Source organism: Lytechinus variegatus, chromosome 19 (assembly GCF_018143015.1).
Source record: "Lytechinus variegatus isolate NC3 chromosome 19, Lvar_3.0, whole genome shotgun sequence".
Taxonomy (NCBI): domain Eukaryota; kingdom Metazoa; phylum Echinodermata; class Echinoidea; order Temnopleuroida; family Toxopneustidae; genus Lytechinus; species Lytechinus variegatus.
The window spans coordinates 1369624-1389095 of record NC_054758.1 but is presented as its reverse complement, the minus strand read 5'-3'; the positions used below and the strand labels follow the sequence as shown (position 1 = coordinate 1389095).

Genomic DNA, 19472 nt, shown 5'->3' with positions numbered 1-19472 from the left:
TATTTTTGATACCCAGGGTTGCAAACATAATGTGTCCGATTGATTCGTCAGCCATCTTTAATTCCAAGATGGCTGCCATGATTCACAGATGCTGATGATTTGATAAATAATATGGCGAAATATTTGTTAATTTGGGTGCAATGATGGCATATTCACATTGGATATCTAGGTGAGTCAGTCGATAATGTCCGCCATTTTTTCCTCGCCTGCATAGCAGAATCAAGACATGGACGTCGCTTTTCCGACGGCGGCGGCGAAGTCAACATCAAATCTTAACCGAGGTTAAGTTTTTGAAATTTCATAACTTTAGGGTTTAGATGTCTTATTTCATGAAACTTAGGCATGTTAGGATTAAACAAAGTCTATTGACACAGGTTATAGTTACAAAACGTTGTCAAGGTTACCGGGAAATCCAACATAGCGTCCACAACGGCAGTCGTTGTACTATCAACTCCAAAAATAAAATAAATCCTCAAAATCAAAATCATCAAAAAGCTTTCAAGGCAAATAATGAATCAGGACATGTTTACAAGATAGTGAGTATGTCAGAGAATTCAAGATTACCTTCCAAAATGGCGTCTATTATGGACGTTGTAACTTTGAAATGGTCCAAATTCATATAATATCCTCCTGGTAGAAATAACTTTGGGGTCTACCGATAATAAAATAAAACATATAAAAATCATGATTCCAAAGGGAAAAATTACATTGGAAAAATTTCAAGATTTATCAGTGGTGCAGTTTTGCCCCCCCCCCCAAAAAAAAAAAAAATAATGATGGCTTAAAAAATAGTTGCTATTTCTTAAAAATCTGGCTGCAAAGTTCATATACTATCTACCTATAGTAAGAACATTTTTGTGCCTTTCTCATGAGGGTCATATGATATACATGTAGGTGAAGACAGATTACAGGGAACCACTGTTGTCCATTTTATCAAAAAATTGAAGAACGCTCCAATAATTACATTCAAATTGGCCACCATTGTTACAAAAATGACAATACTTCATATCTCATCTAGTGCCACTATTTTGGTGTCTCTGTTTCTAAGACTCATGAAAATATGTTTTACAAGGATTAGTGACATAATTAGGTAATGGTGCAACAATAAATAAACATTCAAAAACAAACTTTAAAAAATGAGGTAGACTTTCACCTCAATATTTCCATAATTCACTGACAAAACTCAACTCAAAGCTCAGCTGGAAGACGCATATTGACAGTACATGTAAAAAAGCAAACAGTACACGAGGATTCTTCCAGAGAAACCTGTATGGCTGCCCTAAGAAAATCAAGGACCAGGCATACAGGACATATGTACGACCTATCCTTGAGTATGCAGCAACAGCCTGGGATCCTCACTACCAAGACTACATCTCAAAACTTGAAATGGTTCAGAGGCGTGCTGCCCGGTTTACACTTGGTGACTACCATCCCAGACATAGTGTCACCGAAATGCTTCACTCATTGAAATGGCAGTCTCTCGCTGAAAGGAGAGCTCATCTGAAAGTGATCATGCTCTACCGTATTCTTCATGGACTGATTGCCATCTCACCTGAACCACCTTACCTTTACCCAGCACTACGATCATCTGGACGACGACATACTCAATATCGACAACAATTGTGTAGGACCTCTGGGTTTCAGAACTCCTTCTTTCCTAGTGTTGTACGCCATTGGAACCAGCTTCCTGCTAGTGTAACATCTGCTTCTTCTCTGGAACAGTTTAAGAGGCAGCTGGACGGGATAACGCTGCTCCAGGCTTAGATGGAAAAGGAGTTAGTTTTTACTTGCACAAGGAGCACTTTTACCTTTTACCTAGTATGTACATACACCTTTAACCTCATAAGCATATTACTGAGGTTTGGCAATGCAGCATGGCACACTAGTTTTTCAGCACTGCACAAAGTACGAAAATACTCTACCCAGAGGTCTGTACTACACCCGGAAGAAGAAGAAGAAGAAGATAGGTATTTCAAGACACCTCAGTTTTGTGCTCAGGACTATCCTATGATTTCATGATTAGGGAACAGCAGTCATTTTCACGCAATTTTAGAAGTCGCTTTGAACTTTTTACGACGAAAAGGAAACTGACCATCTTTTTATTTGTTCCGATTTATTATTTCAGCCTTCAAACCACAATACATGTAGTGAAAATTTTATTCACCTAATTATGACTATCCAGTCAGTCGGCAAGCCCTGAAAAAGTAGCTTCTTTTATCCAAGTGATATTCATGACTATAGGGTTTTTGCATAGTTAATGAGCTTGGTGCGAACCAAAACACCTCTTTTTATTCTGCCATTGCTGCTCTAAATATTAACCAAATTTCATGTTTTTGGTATCTTTGTAAAGAAGAAGAATCATTCTTTTAGGTCATGTGTTTGGAATTTTTTAAAAAATGTTGTAATATAGGGAAAACTTTTGATATAAAACATGAAACAAAATGATTTTTTCATGCAACAAATGTTGTTGTTTTCACACTTGATTTCTGTTTGAGTACAAATGATTTTCAGATCATAATAAAGCTGAAGATCTACGCTTTAATATGATATAATTTGTATAAGAAGATGTATCTTAGATGGGTCAGCAGCCAGTTTTTCATAGGCCAAGTACATTTAGCAGCTCAAAAACAAGGATACTGCACTCTGATTGGTCACAGAGACCACACACCCACGCAAATTCCAATGTTCCCCACACTGGGCCTCTGCAAGGTCACACTCACCATGTGGTAATCTCTTCAAATAACCCGCGCCTGTTGTTGTGAAAACATTATTCAGCCAATCAGAACTCTGGATTTTATGTTACTCAGAAATTTTAGAAATCTCATCTTGCATCTTGATGGAAAAAGCTGGCTGCTGACCCATCTAAAAGATGCCACATATCAAGAGTGACATTGTAAGAAAGTATGGAGTTTGAGCTTTCTGATGATATAAATAATGTTGGTACCTAAAACACAAAATGTTGCACAATTTGCAAGTGAAAACAGAGGAAGAAATTTCTGTTTGATGCATCTTTTCTGGTAAAAAAATCACTTATTTATCAAAATATTTTATTCCAAAGAAATAATCAATATGAAAGAGTAACATTTACTCTTCCCAATGGTACAAAAATTATCAATTTTACTCCAAGAGAAAGTGGTTAAATTCTTCGAGAAAGAAAGTCTCACAATTCACGAGATTTTGCAGGGACATGAATTCAGCCACGAGAGGACTTGGATAAATCTGGCCCATTTGCTCATTAACACAGGGGCTTGCCGACTGACTGTATGTTTAGCTGATGGAAGTATTTTAAGACTCACTTTGAAAGCCAACTTTAAATAATAGGCAAAATTGACTGCTTCATACCATTGTAACTAATCCAAAAGTATTATTCAACCCTTTAAACTATAGTGTAGCAACCCATATCATATTTCCCTAGTGGATTTTAAATAGATTATGTCAATTTTTGAGTATCAGTATCCATTTTAGACTCCTTAATTGGAAGCCATCTTGGATTTTTAGACATACAGGACCATTGATTGCCCTTGTAACTTATCCTAATGTATTACTTGACCATTTAAACAAAGGGTTACACAACATAGTCATATACCCAGGCGGATATTATACAAACTATGACAGTTTTTAGTTAACAATAGCCATTTTAGACTCCAATTTTGGAAGCCTTTTTTGGATTCTTGGACATGCTGGACCTCTGACTGTCCTTGTCACTTGTCCTTATTTATTACTTGACGCTTTAAACCATGGGTTAAACACCAAAATCATATACCCCGGGCTGACACTAAACAAACTATGTCAGTTTTTCGGTGAGAACGGCCTATATAGACTCCATTTTTGGAAGCCATTATGGATTTTTGGACATAATGGAACCAATAACTGTCCTTGTAACTTGTCCCAATGTAATACTTGACCCTTTAAACCATGCGTTATACTAAAAATCACATTCTCCAGGCGGTCATTAAACAAACTTTGTCGGTTTGTAATTAACGAGAGACATTTTATACTCCATTTTTGCAAACCATCCTGGATTTTTGGACATGGAGGACCATAGACTGTCTTTTTTACTTGTCCTAACGTATTTCTTGACCCATTAAACCATGGGTTAGACACCACTATCATATGCCCAAGGCAGGTATTAAACAAACTATGTCGGGTTTGGGGGTTTTTAGATAACAACAGCTATTTTAGACTCCATTTTTTAAAAGCCATCTTGGATTTTTGGACATAGTGGACTGTTGACTGTCCTTGTAACTTGTCCCGGTTTACTTCTTGACCCTTGAAATCACCAATGAATACAACCGAAATGAAAGACAATAAAATACGTAAAAGACGAATTATGAATTTTTAGGCCATGGCAGCCATTTTTACGCAATCTTGGATTTTCAGGTACCCTGGAGTGCTTATGTTCACTTTCCTTTTTCGCCCTCCACCATTGAACACATGTATGCACCGAAAATGGTGTCTAGGGTAGATAAAGTGCCAGTTATTTTAATTTTCAGTTCATTGCGGCCATCTTAGACGCCATCTTGAAAATAACCACTTTCTCGGATACGGATTTTGGTGGATTTTTAGTATGTTATTTTTGAGATCAAATAGTACCAAAAACCGTTCACAAACATTTTTGTTACAAGTTTTGGGGGTCAGAATAGAGTAAAAATGGGTGTAGAATGGCGGCTATTTTGTTTTTGCCAATTTGATAATTTTAACATCAAAATCAAGGTTGGCAAACAGCAAATTTGGACTCTGCGCCCTCAAATTATGTTAAAACACCTCTCAATTCAGCATTAACACGATTTGCCTAAGGCAGTCTACTTTTCTCAAATCTGGACCTGACTAAAGAGCGTCCGACGCATAATGTCGCAGTCAACGCATAATGTCGTAGTTTTTCTAACGCATAATGTCACATGTCGCAACGCATAATGTCGCAGCAAATCGTTAACGCATAATGTCACATGTCGCAACGCATAATGTCACAACGGTATTTTCTTCAGGACTTGAGATATAAAACATGCTTTTACTTAGTATTTTGAGACACGAAAAAGAGGATGAAATTATTTTGGAGTTTTTTGTTATTTTTAATCAGGATTACTCTTTGTATGGATATTTGTCACTTTATTGCCATTTCGTCTACTGCCTTTTCCCCACTATCGCATGGTCTGATATCATTTCGTCTACCATTAGTTAGTCAACTATCAACATAGTCCAATAACCATTTCGTCTAATTACCATCTCGTCTAATAGCCAGTTGTTCTAATAGCCGTTGTGTTTATTATCATTTAGTCTAATTGTATTTTTTCAGTTGGTCCAATATCCATCTTGTCCAATATCATTACGTCTATTACCTTTTGGTCTAATAACCACTTGGTGTACTCTCCTTTTCGTCCATGTTCCATTTGGTCTAACTTCAGTTGGTTCGCTATCACTTTGTCTAAATCCATTTCGGCTAATACTCATTTGGTATCGTTGCCACGGGTCAAATCACCAATAGGTCCAATCATTGGTTCTAGGACAATTACCCCACGGACAATCACCCTTCCGGACAACTAATCCCTGACAATTTTACCCACCCGAGGACAATTACCCCCTGGACAATTACCCCCTGAGGACAATTACACCCCGGACAATTACCCCCCTGGGCAATTACTCCCGGACAACTACCTCCTGTAAAACTACCCCGAGGAGGATTACCCCCTGAGGACAATTACCCCCCCCCGTGACTACCCCCTAGGGCAATTTCCCCCCGGATAATTACCCCTGGACAATTACTCCCTGAACAACTGCCCCCCGATGACAATTACCCCCGGACAACTACCCCCTTACAATTACTCCTTAGGAAAACTACCCCCCCCCCGAGGACAATTACCCTGCCCCGGGGACAACAACCCCTAGACAAAGGGAATGCACAGAGTTAGGGCCTAAATAGTAAAATTACAAGGCGTTCTTGTGTATAATCTTTGCATATTTTATTTTTGCTTACTGTATTAAAACTAAAGCCACATCTTAATCTGGAATGTGCACCAATTGTTTCAGAATTCTTAGCTTCTTGATAGATGAATTGTTTTAAAATAACAGGTTTATAGGTTTTTCTTGTCGATAGTAGTGTTGATGGTTTGCGTTACCGACTTTCAATATTTCTACCTGTGAAGGTGTCTTTTTAATGTTTTATCTATTTTCCTGATTTTTTCCTGAAATTAAACCCCAAATGAATCAAGAAAAAATCAGATCAGTTGGAATCAGAGAAATTAGGCATTTGTGATTATTATGTCTAATCGTATCTTTTCATGAATGTTCAATTGTTCTATGAAAACTTAGTATGTGGGCCAGTTTACACATTTTCTGATGTACATATGCGTAGCTATATAGCGCAAGCCCCCACCCCCATTTTTCATGATGCAGAAGGCATTGCTGAACAAAAAGAAAGAAGGCGGAAAAGGAAGAAAAAATGAAAAAGAAGAAAATGAGAGAGAGGGAGAGAGAAAAAGGGAGAAAGAGCGATATAAGAGAGAAAGTTATTAACATAAGATAAAGTAGAAAATATATTGAAAACCTGTGCCACCGACCCAGACCATTATAATGGTTCACGCCCGGGGGGGGGGCACTCAGTATATGATAATGTGCAGCGGAGGGGACCCCTATTTTTACACTCAAATTTCCGTTCCAAGGCATAGCATCTTTGTCTTATTGAGAAAAAGAACAAATAAAGCCGCTCCAAGGCAAAACATTTTCTTCTTATCGAGAAAAAAAGAAAGAAATCCGCTCCAAAGCTTGTCATATTTTTCGTTACGCCGTTCCGGTCACATTGATCTGCTACAATGAGCTGCAGTTTTGGTGAAATGCGGCCGCAGAGCGCTGTCCGACCATCACCTCTGCGCGAGCGCACCCGGCGGACGTGCCGCCGGACGCTAGCGATCCGTTCCAAGGACCCCGTTTTTTGTCTCGCCCGCGGCACACCCCTACCACTTTTTTTGTCGAGTGCCCCCTTCTCCCTGGGGTCACGCTTGATTCGATGTCAGAGAGAAATGGGGGGATTTTCGGGGGGTAATTGTTTGGCGGTAACTGTCTGGGGAATTATTGTCCTCGGGGGCATTTGCTGGGGGGGGGGGTAATTGTCTGTGAAATAATAGTCCAGGGGATGATTGTCCGGGGGGTAATTGTCCGGGGGGGTAATTGTTCTCGGAGGCTAAATGTTAAAAGGTGGGTAATTGTCCTAGAAACGGTGATAGGACCTAATGGTGATTGGACCAATGGCAACGATACCAAATTATTGTTAGCCGAAATGGGTTTAGACAAAGTGATAGCGAACCAACTGAAGTTAGACCAAAATGGAACATGGACGAAAATGAGAGTACACCAAGTGGTTATTAGACCAAAAGGTAATAGACGTAATGATATTGGACAAAATGGATATTGGACCAACTGAAAAAATACAATTAGTCTAAATGATAATAAACACAACGGCTATTAGAACAACTGGCTATTAGACGAGATGGTAATTAGACGAAATGGTTATTGGACTATGTTGATAGTTGACTAACTAATGGTAGACGAAATGATATCAGACCATGCGATAGTGGGGAAAAGGCAGTAGACGAAATGACAATAAAGCGACAAATATCCATACAAAGAGTAATCCTGATTTCAAAATAATTTCATTCTCTTTTTTCGTGTCTCAAAATACTAAGTAAAAGCATGTTTTATATCTTATCTGTAGCTCAAGTCCTGAAGAAAATACCGCTGTGACATTATGCGTTGCGACATGTGACATTATGCGTTAACGATTTGCTGCGACATTATGCGTTTGCATTATGCGTTAGAAAAACTACGACATTATGCGTTGACTGCGACATTATGCGTCGGACGCTCTTGGCATAATGTCGCAGATTGCGACATTATGCGTTGCTGCGACATTATGCGTTGGTGCGACATTCCCGACCTTTCGTTTGAGGACGCGGACGCTACTTTACAACGGTAGTTGATTTTGGAAGAGACTTTTTGGGCCCGTCGTAAAACTCTAGCCGGCAATGCAAATTGTGTGACATGAGATTTTTTTTTTCGTTTCGCATCTGCGACGGAAACGTTCAATATGCGTTTCGTGTGCAAAATTCTGGTTGCTACTATGGTAACAGCGATATATCCGATTGAGGACGACTTTCCAAAGCCACATTTGATTCCTCCTAGAGCTCGAGAGGCCGCGGGGGGCCCACTTCCATTGATTAGTGGATACCAAGAGCAACCACGCGTAAAAGGGACAGAGTGGCAAGTACATTACGTATAGACCTATGTAGCGTTATAAGGTGTCAAAACGAGGTTTAAAATGCTGAAAAAGGGATACTGACATATCCAATACTTGTAGGGTGTCACAATCCAAATACTAATTAAGAGATGCATTTTCATAATATGAAAAAGACTTACTTCCATGCTAAGGGTGCTTTTCGAAACTCCATTGTCGCGCATGGTATCCACTCATCAATGGAAGTGGTCCCCCCGGAATTTGAATCTAATCCCCATTTCTGGGGAATGTAAAACATAATGCCCCTCACATCGTGTGCTCGAGGCATATCGTTTGTGTAGAAGGCGTACACAATAGAACAAAGAAACCCGTTAGCTCAAACCATGGACCCTATAGGGTCCGTGCTTAAACGTATTGTACATGTATATGCTGTGTACAGAAATGGTTTTGGCTAGAGAGGTTGATCTGACCCATGAAATCAATTGCCAGTGATCCACCAATAATCCACATTAAATGCAATATCGATTCGATGGAGTGTAATGATCTATATCTAAGCGTTCATTCAGTAAGTTTTTCCTCATTCAATATGTACTCGATCTGTTTGAAAAACCACTTTCTTATCCATGTCATAATCTATTTAGGTCCTACATTTCGAAATCTCCAGCCATCAGTCATAATATACATGTATGTATAGTGCTGTCGCGGGAAAGGATTTTGCACACGAAAAGCAGATCTGTAGGGCCTGTAACCCCCCTGTAACACAAAGTTTAGCATTGATCGTACAGCAGTTTTCTACGTTTGATTCTATTGACTATAATGTACAATCAATCTTAAAAATCAAGTGTATGATTAAGCGATAACTTTTGTGTAAGGGGACCCCAAAATTAGCGTCGGTGAAGATTGCGAAAGGTCCCAATTATCGGTTGTAACAGGCCGACTGATCATCATTAAAGGATCTGCATGGGTTTACCAATGATTTATATTTTTTAAGTCAAAGATTTGTGATACGTATTATAGGTCCGTATCCAGCATCAGATCAAAGCATTTCATTGGTCCGAATGTCTCGGTAAAATACTGATTCTATATATGCTTGTGCATGTGCCCATACATATTTTGTTTGTCGTTGATGTTGGTTTTCACGGATATGCCAGTTCTTCTTCCCAAGATATCAGAGGATCAGCAGTTAGATCGGCTCCATTCTGCGCATGATCAGAAGAAGGTAATTTGTGCAAAAGTGACACGGTGGTTTAATATTTATAATAAAATAAGCACCAGTTTTGGTGTCTTGTTTATTGATATATCTTCTTTGAATTGTGTTTTTATTAGATCCTCAATGTGTCCACTACAGCGACTGGTATTTTACAGTTGGCCAAGTACATTGTTAAAACAACCTGCTTGTGCATTCTAAGTAGAAATGCAACAATAAAGTGCTCATTGGTGTGCTATTCTGGTCACCTGCTATATTCCTTTTCTTCGTCAAATATCTTGCTTTAATATTTGCATATCATAATGAATAAATGAAGGGTGATTTAACCAAAATTGTCCACAAGGTAATACCAAACTGGTCAATAGACCCCTCCCCCCCCCCCCATGAACAAAGGATTATCTTCCGCGCTGGCGCCTATTAATTATCTGTGTCAGAATGCATTCAAACTTAAAGTTAGGTGCTTAATATAAAAATGGTACTCCAAACTGGCTTATAGTTAGGAGGATTATAGGGGTGTGTCCATACTTCGCATGAATTCTGCCGAGTTCATACTGAAGGCGAAATGGGGTTACTCCGAAATAATTCCAGATTGAGTTGAATATTGGCGATTTTACTGCGGACCGACACCCCCCTTTTAAACTGCCATACCCCGAATCGGTGTATCCACAGTCGTTTCCTTGGTTTCCAAGCAAAGAAGCTCGCGCCATAATGGGCGCACGAAATCTCCCCACGATCCTCTCGCAGAGGGTTGAGTACTCCGCTTTGAATCCGGATCGAAAATAATCCTAGAACTTTCGTACTGCCCTCCGAAGTGGAGTAACTCCTTCTGGACTCCGGACTAACTCCACTTCGGCTGTCAGTATGAAAGTGGCTTTAGATAACAAAGAATCAAACAGTGAAATAAAAAAAGGAAAGAGTACCATCTCACTCATTTCATTTAAAGCCACATTTGATGCCGCAGTGTCAAGGTATGCATGCATTTATTTCATCGCTTTTTCTTGCAGATTTTAGATTAAAAAAAACCCGACAGACTTACTTGTCAGATACGATGGGAAATTAGCTTTCGTAATGACAATTGCTTTTCGCTGCTTCTGGTCGGATATTATGAGCAGACACACTGCCATCTTTTATGGGGGAAAGCAAAAATAAATACAAGTTTTATTGAAATATGATTTGAAATTACTCGACTGGGCGTATGAGGACATTGGGTGTATTTCCTGAAACTAATCTAAACTTTTTATCATGAGGAAGTGCATGAAAATTATTAGGCTGTTCACATTTTGAAACTATTATCACACAATATTTCAGGACATAATGCACATTTGAGATGTATTTCGTCATGTATTTATCCACATTTTGTGATCAAATGAAATTGGAAATATTCGCAATTTTTTAATTTCAACACAAATCACCTTTTTATTTTTATTTTTTATGACACTGGCGGCATCTCAGGTTGCCACTAAAGGCTTTACTACACTTGTGTATTCTATGTAATTCTTTAGACGTATCTACTCTTAATTGAAACATATAGTTTCACTTGTGCTTATCAAAGCGTGCTATTATACCTTGCAAGCAGGATTAAAGGAGTGTTTGCAGTGCGTCCCAGAAAAAACGAAACCGAGATTTATCATAACTTAATCCCAAATACAATAGACAAATGACCTACCATTGTAAAGCTTAGAATCTCCTCTTTCATATAAAATTACTTAGATTATTTAAAGAGGGGATACCACAAATTCACTCAGCGGGCTGTATCTGGGTTTCAAAAAGAAAACCACATTTTTGAAAAGTTCAATATCTGCTCTTTAATCTGATACCTCAATGACAGAAAATAGTCAAAAAATAAAGTTCTGTTTATTTGAAATAAAGCTTGAATGTCAATAATTTCATACAATGAAGATGTTTTACAGGCTAGCGTTCCGAGTCGCTCGACACTCCGTTTTGTTGACGATCTGCCATGCATTAAGTCTGTTGTTAACCGTGCGAGCTTCTGTGGGAAACCGGTGAAAACACGTTTTATTCACACAAGCTTTCAGGTAATTGTTTTTTGCCCCCTCTTTTTAGTAGGTTTTCTATCTTACCTCCTTTCCTTTTCGTTTTCCTTTTTCTTTTCTTTATTGCACCAAGAGCAACTTTATTGATGGATACCGGAGCATTACAAATGTTCGTATCATTATTTATTTAATGAAATTATGGAAAAACAAGCATTGTTTCGAGGAAACAGAACTGTTTTACTCCTTGACCATTTTCTGTGATTAAGGTATCAAATAGAATAGCAGATACTGAACTTTTTCGGAATATGATTTTTTTTTATTCAGATACCCCCGCCAAATGAGTTTTGGTATCCTTTCTTCAAATTGTTTTTGCTCACTCATGCGTGAATGATGAATAATCTAAGTAATTTTATATGAAAGATGAGATTCTAAGCTTTACAATGGTAGGTAATTTGTCTATTGTATTTGTGATTAAGTTATGATAAATCATCAACAAATCTCGGTTTCGTTTTTTGTGAGACGCACATGTATAACATCTACGCATGAGTTAGAATCAAGCAGTTGAATGGACGCCGCACCGTCACCAAAAACCCTAAAATAAAAGTAAAAATGGCTTGGCAAGGATCCCTGTAAACAGGCAAAAATTTAAAACCTATAGATCAAAAAATTGCGTCATCTGAAAGGATAATTTCTCCTCTTCATACTGATTATTGAAAGTAGTAAAATTAAGGAAAATGAGATTCAAAACCTGTTTTACACATTTTATGTCGGACAGCTCGGACAGTTGAAAATTTCGCAGATGTTTCATATCGCTTCAGTGAATCTAAATCGTGTTTTGGAAGCTCTCTTATATCCTAGGCTCTACTTTTTAAAAGATAATAACAAAAAATTTTTTTAATCGTTTTGGGCGACTATTGTTGGTTTTGAGTTTAATGGTCGCATTTAAGAATAAAAATAAATGTTAAAATTACCGATCTCTTTCTGTATGCTATATGGTAAGCCTTTGTATCAGTTTACTTAAACAAAATACGATTTTCATGTTTGCCTTTTTAAAATGTTTTTGATCTAGGTGAAATCCACATTAAAAAAAAAGTTTAAGCAATGTACGGGAAACATGATAACAATGATTGGGAGATTTCCTTAGGAATATCGTCCCAACCTGTCCCTTCATCACCCCTCGCTTTCTCCCCCCCCCCCCCCCTCTCTCTCTCTCCCTCTCTCCCCCCTCTCTCTCTCTTCCCTCCCCTCTCTCACTTTCTCCCCTACCCCCCTCTCTCTCTCTCAATCTAACTCTCCACATCTGACTCTCTCGTGTTCTATTTTTGTTTGTCTTCATTTCTAGTCGAATTTATCATTTTCTGTATTTGCAAGAGTTGACAACAATCCGATAAAGAAAGAAAATCTTTTGTCACATTACTGAATCATTTCAATGTGCTAAGCGGAACATAGATTTAATGATTTAAACATATAGTTAAAATCATTTCAATCATTGTACAACAAGCATTCATACATTGAAGATTTTTTATTTAATATTTACATCTAGTATTTACATAACATTTAAACGTAGCAAAAAAAATAGATTTTAAGAATAGCAAAACCATGAATATATAATATGTACATCACATTTAATAAAATTAATGTCTAGTTATTTTGAAATTCATTGTGGCAGTAATCAAAAAGTGTTTTTAACCACTTTGTTTTCTTTTTATTGTCTCTCAAGGAAAATCAAATCCATTTTCACCAGGTGTAGGTGCAGTTTATCAAGGTTTTTTTTCCTTTACAAATGGTTATACGGCAGTGCATGGATTTTTTTTTTATTTACATTTACACTTTATAATCATTGTTCCATATTGAGGAGATGAATTATATGAATTGTCCAAATCAATCCCTGAGCTTAATTAAGTTAAACGTGGGACATTGTTGCATACTATTTAGCCCATCTTGTAATTTATATGACGGAATTTCCTTCACTATAGCCCGCATTCCGAAGTCGGGTTTAACTTAGATCATGGACTAATTCTGAGCTAATTTATGAAAAGCCAAAATGTCAGAATTTTCTTTACATTGTTTATTTCTTATCATTAGTATGCTCTTTACTAACTCGTGACTGGTGAAGACAGCTATCTTATTTGTTCTCCCGAAACAGATAAAAATGATTTGAGAGAAAAATGAGCTGATGCATTCAAATTATACTGTTGCAGATCTATGTAACTATTGGCTATTTATACTTGAACCACAACTTTTAACCAGAGTTTGAATTACACCCGTCTTAAATACAGGCCCTAATGCGTCTAAAATGGATAAAAGAACTGAACGGAATTCTCATTGGGTATAAAAATTATTCAACTGGAATATAATAATGAAAAAAGAAGTAAGTTATCAATCAATCAATCAATTAATTCGATGTAGGCTTTGCTGCCTGAACGCCTTTAATATATAGTGCAATAGAACTGCACGCGTCTCGGTACATAGTTTAACGTCTATGGGTGTTACTATAACACATTTGGTAGTTTACACTCTTTATTATGTTCAGTGTTTGGTTTTATGCTCACTAAATAAGGTGTGATTTTAACACCTACGGGTTAAGTCATAACTCGAGACAACATGCGGTGTAAGTTTTAACACCCAAGTTCTTGGTGTACCAAATCATACCCGTGACGGTTACACACTGAAAGTATTTTGTGTTGGCTTTTCACTTTACTTTCGAAAAAAGGGAACCTTTCATTCTCCTCCTTCATGTGCAAATGGTTGCAAACCATTGTATGTTTCTCATACACTGGATTTTTTTTAATCTACTAAAAACAAATAACTGATAATAATCAAAAGGGAAACAAAATAATTGCTCAGTCAGATACTTCACTGTCTCGATGAATCTATGATTGCTATTTGGATGACGTGGCTAGCGCCATCCTGTGGTGAAATCATAAAAAGGTTTTATTTGAAGGGCGTATATGCTGAAACCCATGTTCCAATTCAAAGCACCTTCTAATTAGAAGGGCTGCAATGAATCATCAGGCATTTATTGTAGCTATTCAGGTTCTGTAAGCACCTGCCTATTCCATTCTTATTTCAATATAAAAGAAAGTTACAATAGTAATTTGCTAGTGAAGCAAAATATATGTGTATATATATGTTTCATCGTTAGGTTTTTGTAGAGCACGAAATCATATCAATTTTGAAGGTTGCATTTTTTTTCAAAAAATGTGAATGTTTTGAAACACTGGTAAATTTGGTGAACCTCTTTCAAATCGGGATGTTATTCATTTCATTTTGCCACAATCGATTTATTTTTTAATGAAAGCCTGTATTATGCGGTGATATCTAAAATTTTTTTTTTTTCAAACCTTTGTCTGTTGTCAGTTGAGGTGCATGAGTATTTTTAATAAGCTTACTCTTAGAAGAACATTATGGGATTTGAATAATGGCTATAATTCATCATAAAAGTATCAAGTATGAAAGTTGGTTTTCCTACAATAACTCATTTTCTTTTTTTGTTTGTTTTTTCTATCAAACTACTTTTCAGGCATGGAATGTAAAGAAGACTATATGATACATTATGATTTTGTTTGTTACAGACATACCACATTTACGATACAGCTATTCAAAGGCAATTTAAACTGATCAAAGGTCGCCGAGTCCATTCCAGGAAAAAGGGATTTGCATTATTAATGAATCAAACAAAGAAAATGTTGAAAAATTCATCAAAATCGGATAAAAAATAAGAAAGCTATGAATTTTAAAGCTTTGCGTATTTTTCTCAAAAAAGGGTTATATGCACAACGCAGTGACATACACAATGAGAGAGTCGATGATGTCCCTCACTCACTATTTCATTTGTATGTTATTGTTTGACTCATACAATATCAATTATTCTTCACAGGTTTTAACAATAAGGACCAATATGATTGAACCATGAAATGTTTCAACAATTATTACTATTATAGTGATGCCACATATTCAGGGCGGAATAAAACTTTAATTCACATGACAATGGGGAGAAAATGAATATTTCATATTCAAGAATGCGAAAAAAAAAATAGTGAGTGGATTACGCCATCGGTCCTGACATTTGCGTACCGACCAAGGAGTGAATATAACTTCTTTGTATGAAATTAAGCGAAATTTAAAAGCTTCCACCTGCCAAAGTTCAGGGCCCCGTCTTACAAAGGGATGCGATTGATCCGATCGACCACAACTATGGACGGCCGGCAACGTCAAAAACTAAAATGCAATTTTGTTCAGAAAACTTTAAAGATAATTATGATGTATATTCAAACATTTGTTGTTCTCTTGAAGATCCATGTGATTCTCTTTTCTTCACGGAGAGTGTGCACATTTCCTGTAGACAAAAATATGGTATTGATGGATTTCCATATACAGTAGAGATTGATTGGATCAATCGTTACTCTTTGTAAGACGGGACCCAGAATACGGACCACAGAGTGTAGTCCTACTGTACCAATGATCTCTTCACTCCATATTTTGTACATTGAGCGATTCCTGAGCCACATATAGTGCTTTAACATCGTCCATACTTTCTTGTTTCGTTAGAGTGGTTCGGAGATTGTCTGTAGTAGTAGTAGGTCGATCAAGAGCGGTTGACAGGGTGATAAAAAGAGTGGAAGGAGGGGGGTCTATGTCACCTCTCCTTCTCTTAGCCTCCAATCTGGCAGATCTCCTGGTGCTCTTCTGCTCCTTTGTGACGCCAGGGTCTTCTTTGTTCCTGCCATCAACTTCAGTTTTTTGCGATTGTTGATTTTGAGGTGCTTGACCCGGTCTGACCTGTCGCTGTTTCTTGCTAGCGAATGCCTTAGCGTTACGGTGGTTGCTAGGCGACGGCGTGAAACCTGGCGCGACGCGGTTTCTACACAGCACTCGCGCGAGACAACTATTCGCGAACGCGCGCCGGAAGTTTCTACGCATGAACACATAGAGGATGGGGTGCATGAGAATGGTTGTGTAGGCTAGAGCCGAAAACCACCATTCGAGAAGATCATACAGTTCTGTCCTGCCTTTGACTAAAATAACAATACTAATAGCGGTGTGCGGTCCCCAACAGATGATGAATGTCGACAAGATGATCGTAGTGGTGCGCGATACGCGCTTCTCCGGGTCGCGATGCGTAGATGTAGGCGTGTTCTCGCGTTCAATCTGCTTGCTATTGTTCCCTTGTTGATCTGCACGCATGTGGAAGGGTACCGTAGTCGCTCTCACTAACGCGTTATGAATAGTCTTTACTCGAGTCACTCGAATGATAGAATAATACGCGTACATCATAACGGCTGACGCGAGAAAGAATATGGGAACGTGGTACAATTCGTAATAGTTATTTGATCGTGTAATCTGGAACCATTCGTAACATAGGGCCGGTCTTGTTGTGTTTCCGTCTCGAAATGTCACCATAAAATCTCCACGAATTCCCACAAACGGCGTCACAAAACCTATCAGTGACATCACCCACGTGATTCCGATGATCCATTTTACATTGCGCACTGATATTCGTCTTTTCAATGGGTTTGTGATCTTGTCGTGGCGGTCCAGCGAAATAACAAGAACGTTCATGGCCGAGGCAACACTCGCGAAGCTAATCGTCGCCTCGTGGATATAACAAATAAACGGATTATCCCATGCGCGTATTATAACAATGAGTGTAAGAGGTATAGATACAACACATATTACCAGATCAACGAGGTTCATGTTCGTGATGATCAGATCACTCGCATTTTGCTGGAACTGTTTATTAACATGATAGCTCAGCAACACAAGCATGTTGCTTAGAAACCCAGCTACCATCTCTATTACGAGGATCAGCGAAATGCTGATGACGTAAGGGAGTTGGTAACCTTCCGCCATCTTGGCATTTGCAAGTGTTTCTAAACGAGTCAAAGACAATTAACGCGACGGTTGATGTGATCCTCAAGAAGATTCCATCTTGTTGGTATCACAGATTTCCAAACAATAAACGATAGGTTTGATCACCCATATTTAGAACATGCAAGCTTTTACAAAAGAGTCTAAGAAAAATGCGATGGCCGGCATAAAGTCCAACAATATTCCATCTTATATTTCCACAAAATTCAAAACATTACTTAGCGTCCTTCATCATATATAAAACTGTGATGCCTCTATGCATGATTAGCGTACAAGTAAGATTATTGACACGATGGGTTAAACAAGATTCCTTCATTTTCGCAGGAATCAAAACACCAGTCGGCATTTTCCCGCCATCTTTGGCACATGTTGCCCATAAACGTAGAGGATCGACATGCTCAACAAGATGCCATCATTAATTTATCAGGATCTTAAGCATCAGATGCTCTTCGGTCATGATCTGTGCATGTCTCTATCAACAATTCACGGACAAATGAGATGATTAACATGATGTGAAACAAGGTTCCATTATGTTAATCCCATACAAAGTTCAAGATAAGCTGTTAGTAAGGTACTATATGTTCACCATCATGAAATAATTTGAGTCTTTACAACCTGTTCCAGGATTGAGGAGGCATTAGCGATGGTGTCCAATGGGATTCTTTCTTTTGTTTCACAAAGCTTCGAACAAGACAAACTTCGAGAAAATCACTTTGATGCAAATGATCTAAATTACTCCTTCGATTTGATCAGGTAGTGACCAAATACATATTAATATTTCCCGTTTGGAGTAAAACTCTATAAAGATGCGTTCGCGATTGCATATGGGGGAAAGAGCCATTCTTTGATGATGTTTATCCCAGGATCTGTGCATTTATCTTAGGAAAAAAATCGAGGTACTTCGAATCTCACTATGTAAAGTAAGGAGATCAATACCTTCTCGTAAATCTGTGAAATCGGTAAATATTAACGGTGACGATTCAAGGCTTCGCAATCACACCGCGTCGTGTCATCTTAACCATACAAGATGGCTTTTATAGGATATTCAATCGGTGGGACTATTCCCTAAATAAACGATGATCTGAACTGCTTTCGATGTCTTCTCGCCATCTCCGTATCGATCAGATATCAAATCTTGGTGGTATTTTTCGACCGCATCTTTCGGGGTATCTACTGCTTGATGATAGGAGTAGCTATCGTAGTTGCTCTCCTTGTATCCTCCTTTCAAAGTCCATAAAACCGCAAGGTAAGGTAGCGCGGGATGAAAGTTGAATTTAAATGAAGCTTTATTATGCAGGCCGTGTCCTCAGCTATCATGTATCGCGTTGCTTTTTGTAGGAGATGAAGAATGACACCTGATTCTCTCTCGCTTACATCAGGAAGAGAAGATCTTGAACATCTCTTCTCGCAGCCACCTTGTTTAGTAATCCTCCCTCAGAGTCTCCATCTGTATGCAAACGAGATAGAAAAAAAACGGGTCGTGAAATCAGAGAAGTTCCTTACAAATCTGAATTTTAAAATGTTAAATGAGATTCGACGGGTAATAAATTTGCATTTTTGTGTGCAGTTGAGGCTAAGAGATTTGTTATTCGCCATTTGAAATGAGCGCGGTGGGATCCTTGTAAAGCGAGTATCACAACATTGTTTGATTTTGATTGAATAGAAGACAATCACCTTTTTCAAACGATGAGAATTGTTAATTTCTCCCTCTTCTTTTTTATTATTTATTACAGTTAGTGTAGATTCTGTCAGTATTGTAAGGGATAAGAAAGAGAAGGAAAGGGTAGTGAGATATTACATAGTAAAAGCAAAATCAGCACCTTGTTTGAGACTGTCACTCTACACTGCAAAAACTAATTCGGTGTCAATTTACCACCAGTCCGGAATGTATGAATGTCCACACCAGAGTTGGTCTTACACCAGATAGGTGTTCGTGCAACACATTTAGTATTTAAAAAATTCCAAACTGGTGTTGTTTCTATACTCTAAAAAATGAAGTGCTAATTTAGCTCTGAAAGAGAACTAGACAAATCAGCACTCCGAAGTGCAGTCACTATACCCGCTCTTTCAGAGCTAAATTAGCACTTCATTTTTTAGAGTGCAGTTATTTTACACCGGTGTTAGATTGGTGGTGTTAGTTTTACACCTATAGGTGTTATTACAACACCTATGGTTG

At 38.0% G+C, this 19472-nt stretch overlaps 1 protein-coding gene across 1 annotated transcript; it reads right to left on the bottom strand.

Annotated features, from left to right (window-relative positions):
- Positions 1-14624: 14624 nt before the first annotated feature.
- Positions 14625-18739, bottom strand: LOC121406108 (G-protein coupled receptor 22-like). Its single transcript, XM_041597125.1, has one exon. It carries the CDS (start codon positions 17276-17278, stop codon positions 15896-15898), a length of 1383 nt encoding a protein of 460 aa, XP_041453059.1. The 5' UTR covers positions 17279-18739; the 3' UTR covers positions 14625-15895.
- Positions 18740-19472: the final 733 nt, after the last annotated feature.

What these genes read in the sequence shown, in the direction of transcription:
- LOC121406108 (XM_041597125.1), bottom strand. Translation starts at nt 17,278, where the DNA reads ATGGCGGAAGGTTACCAACTCCCTTACGTCATCAGCATTTCGCTGATC.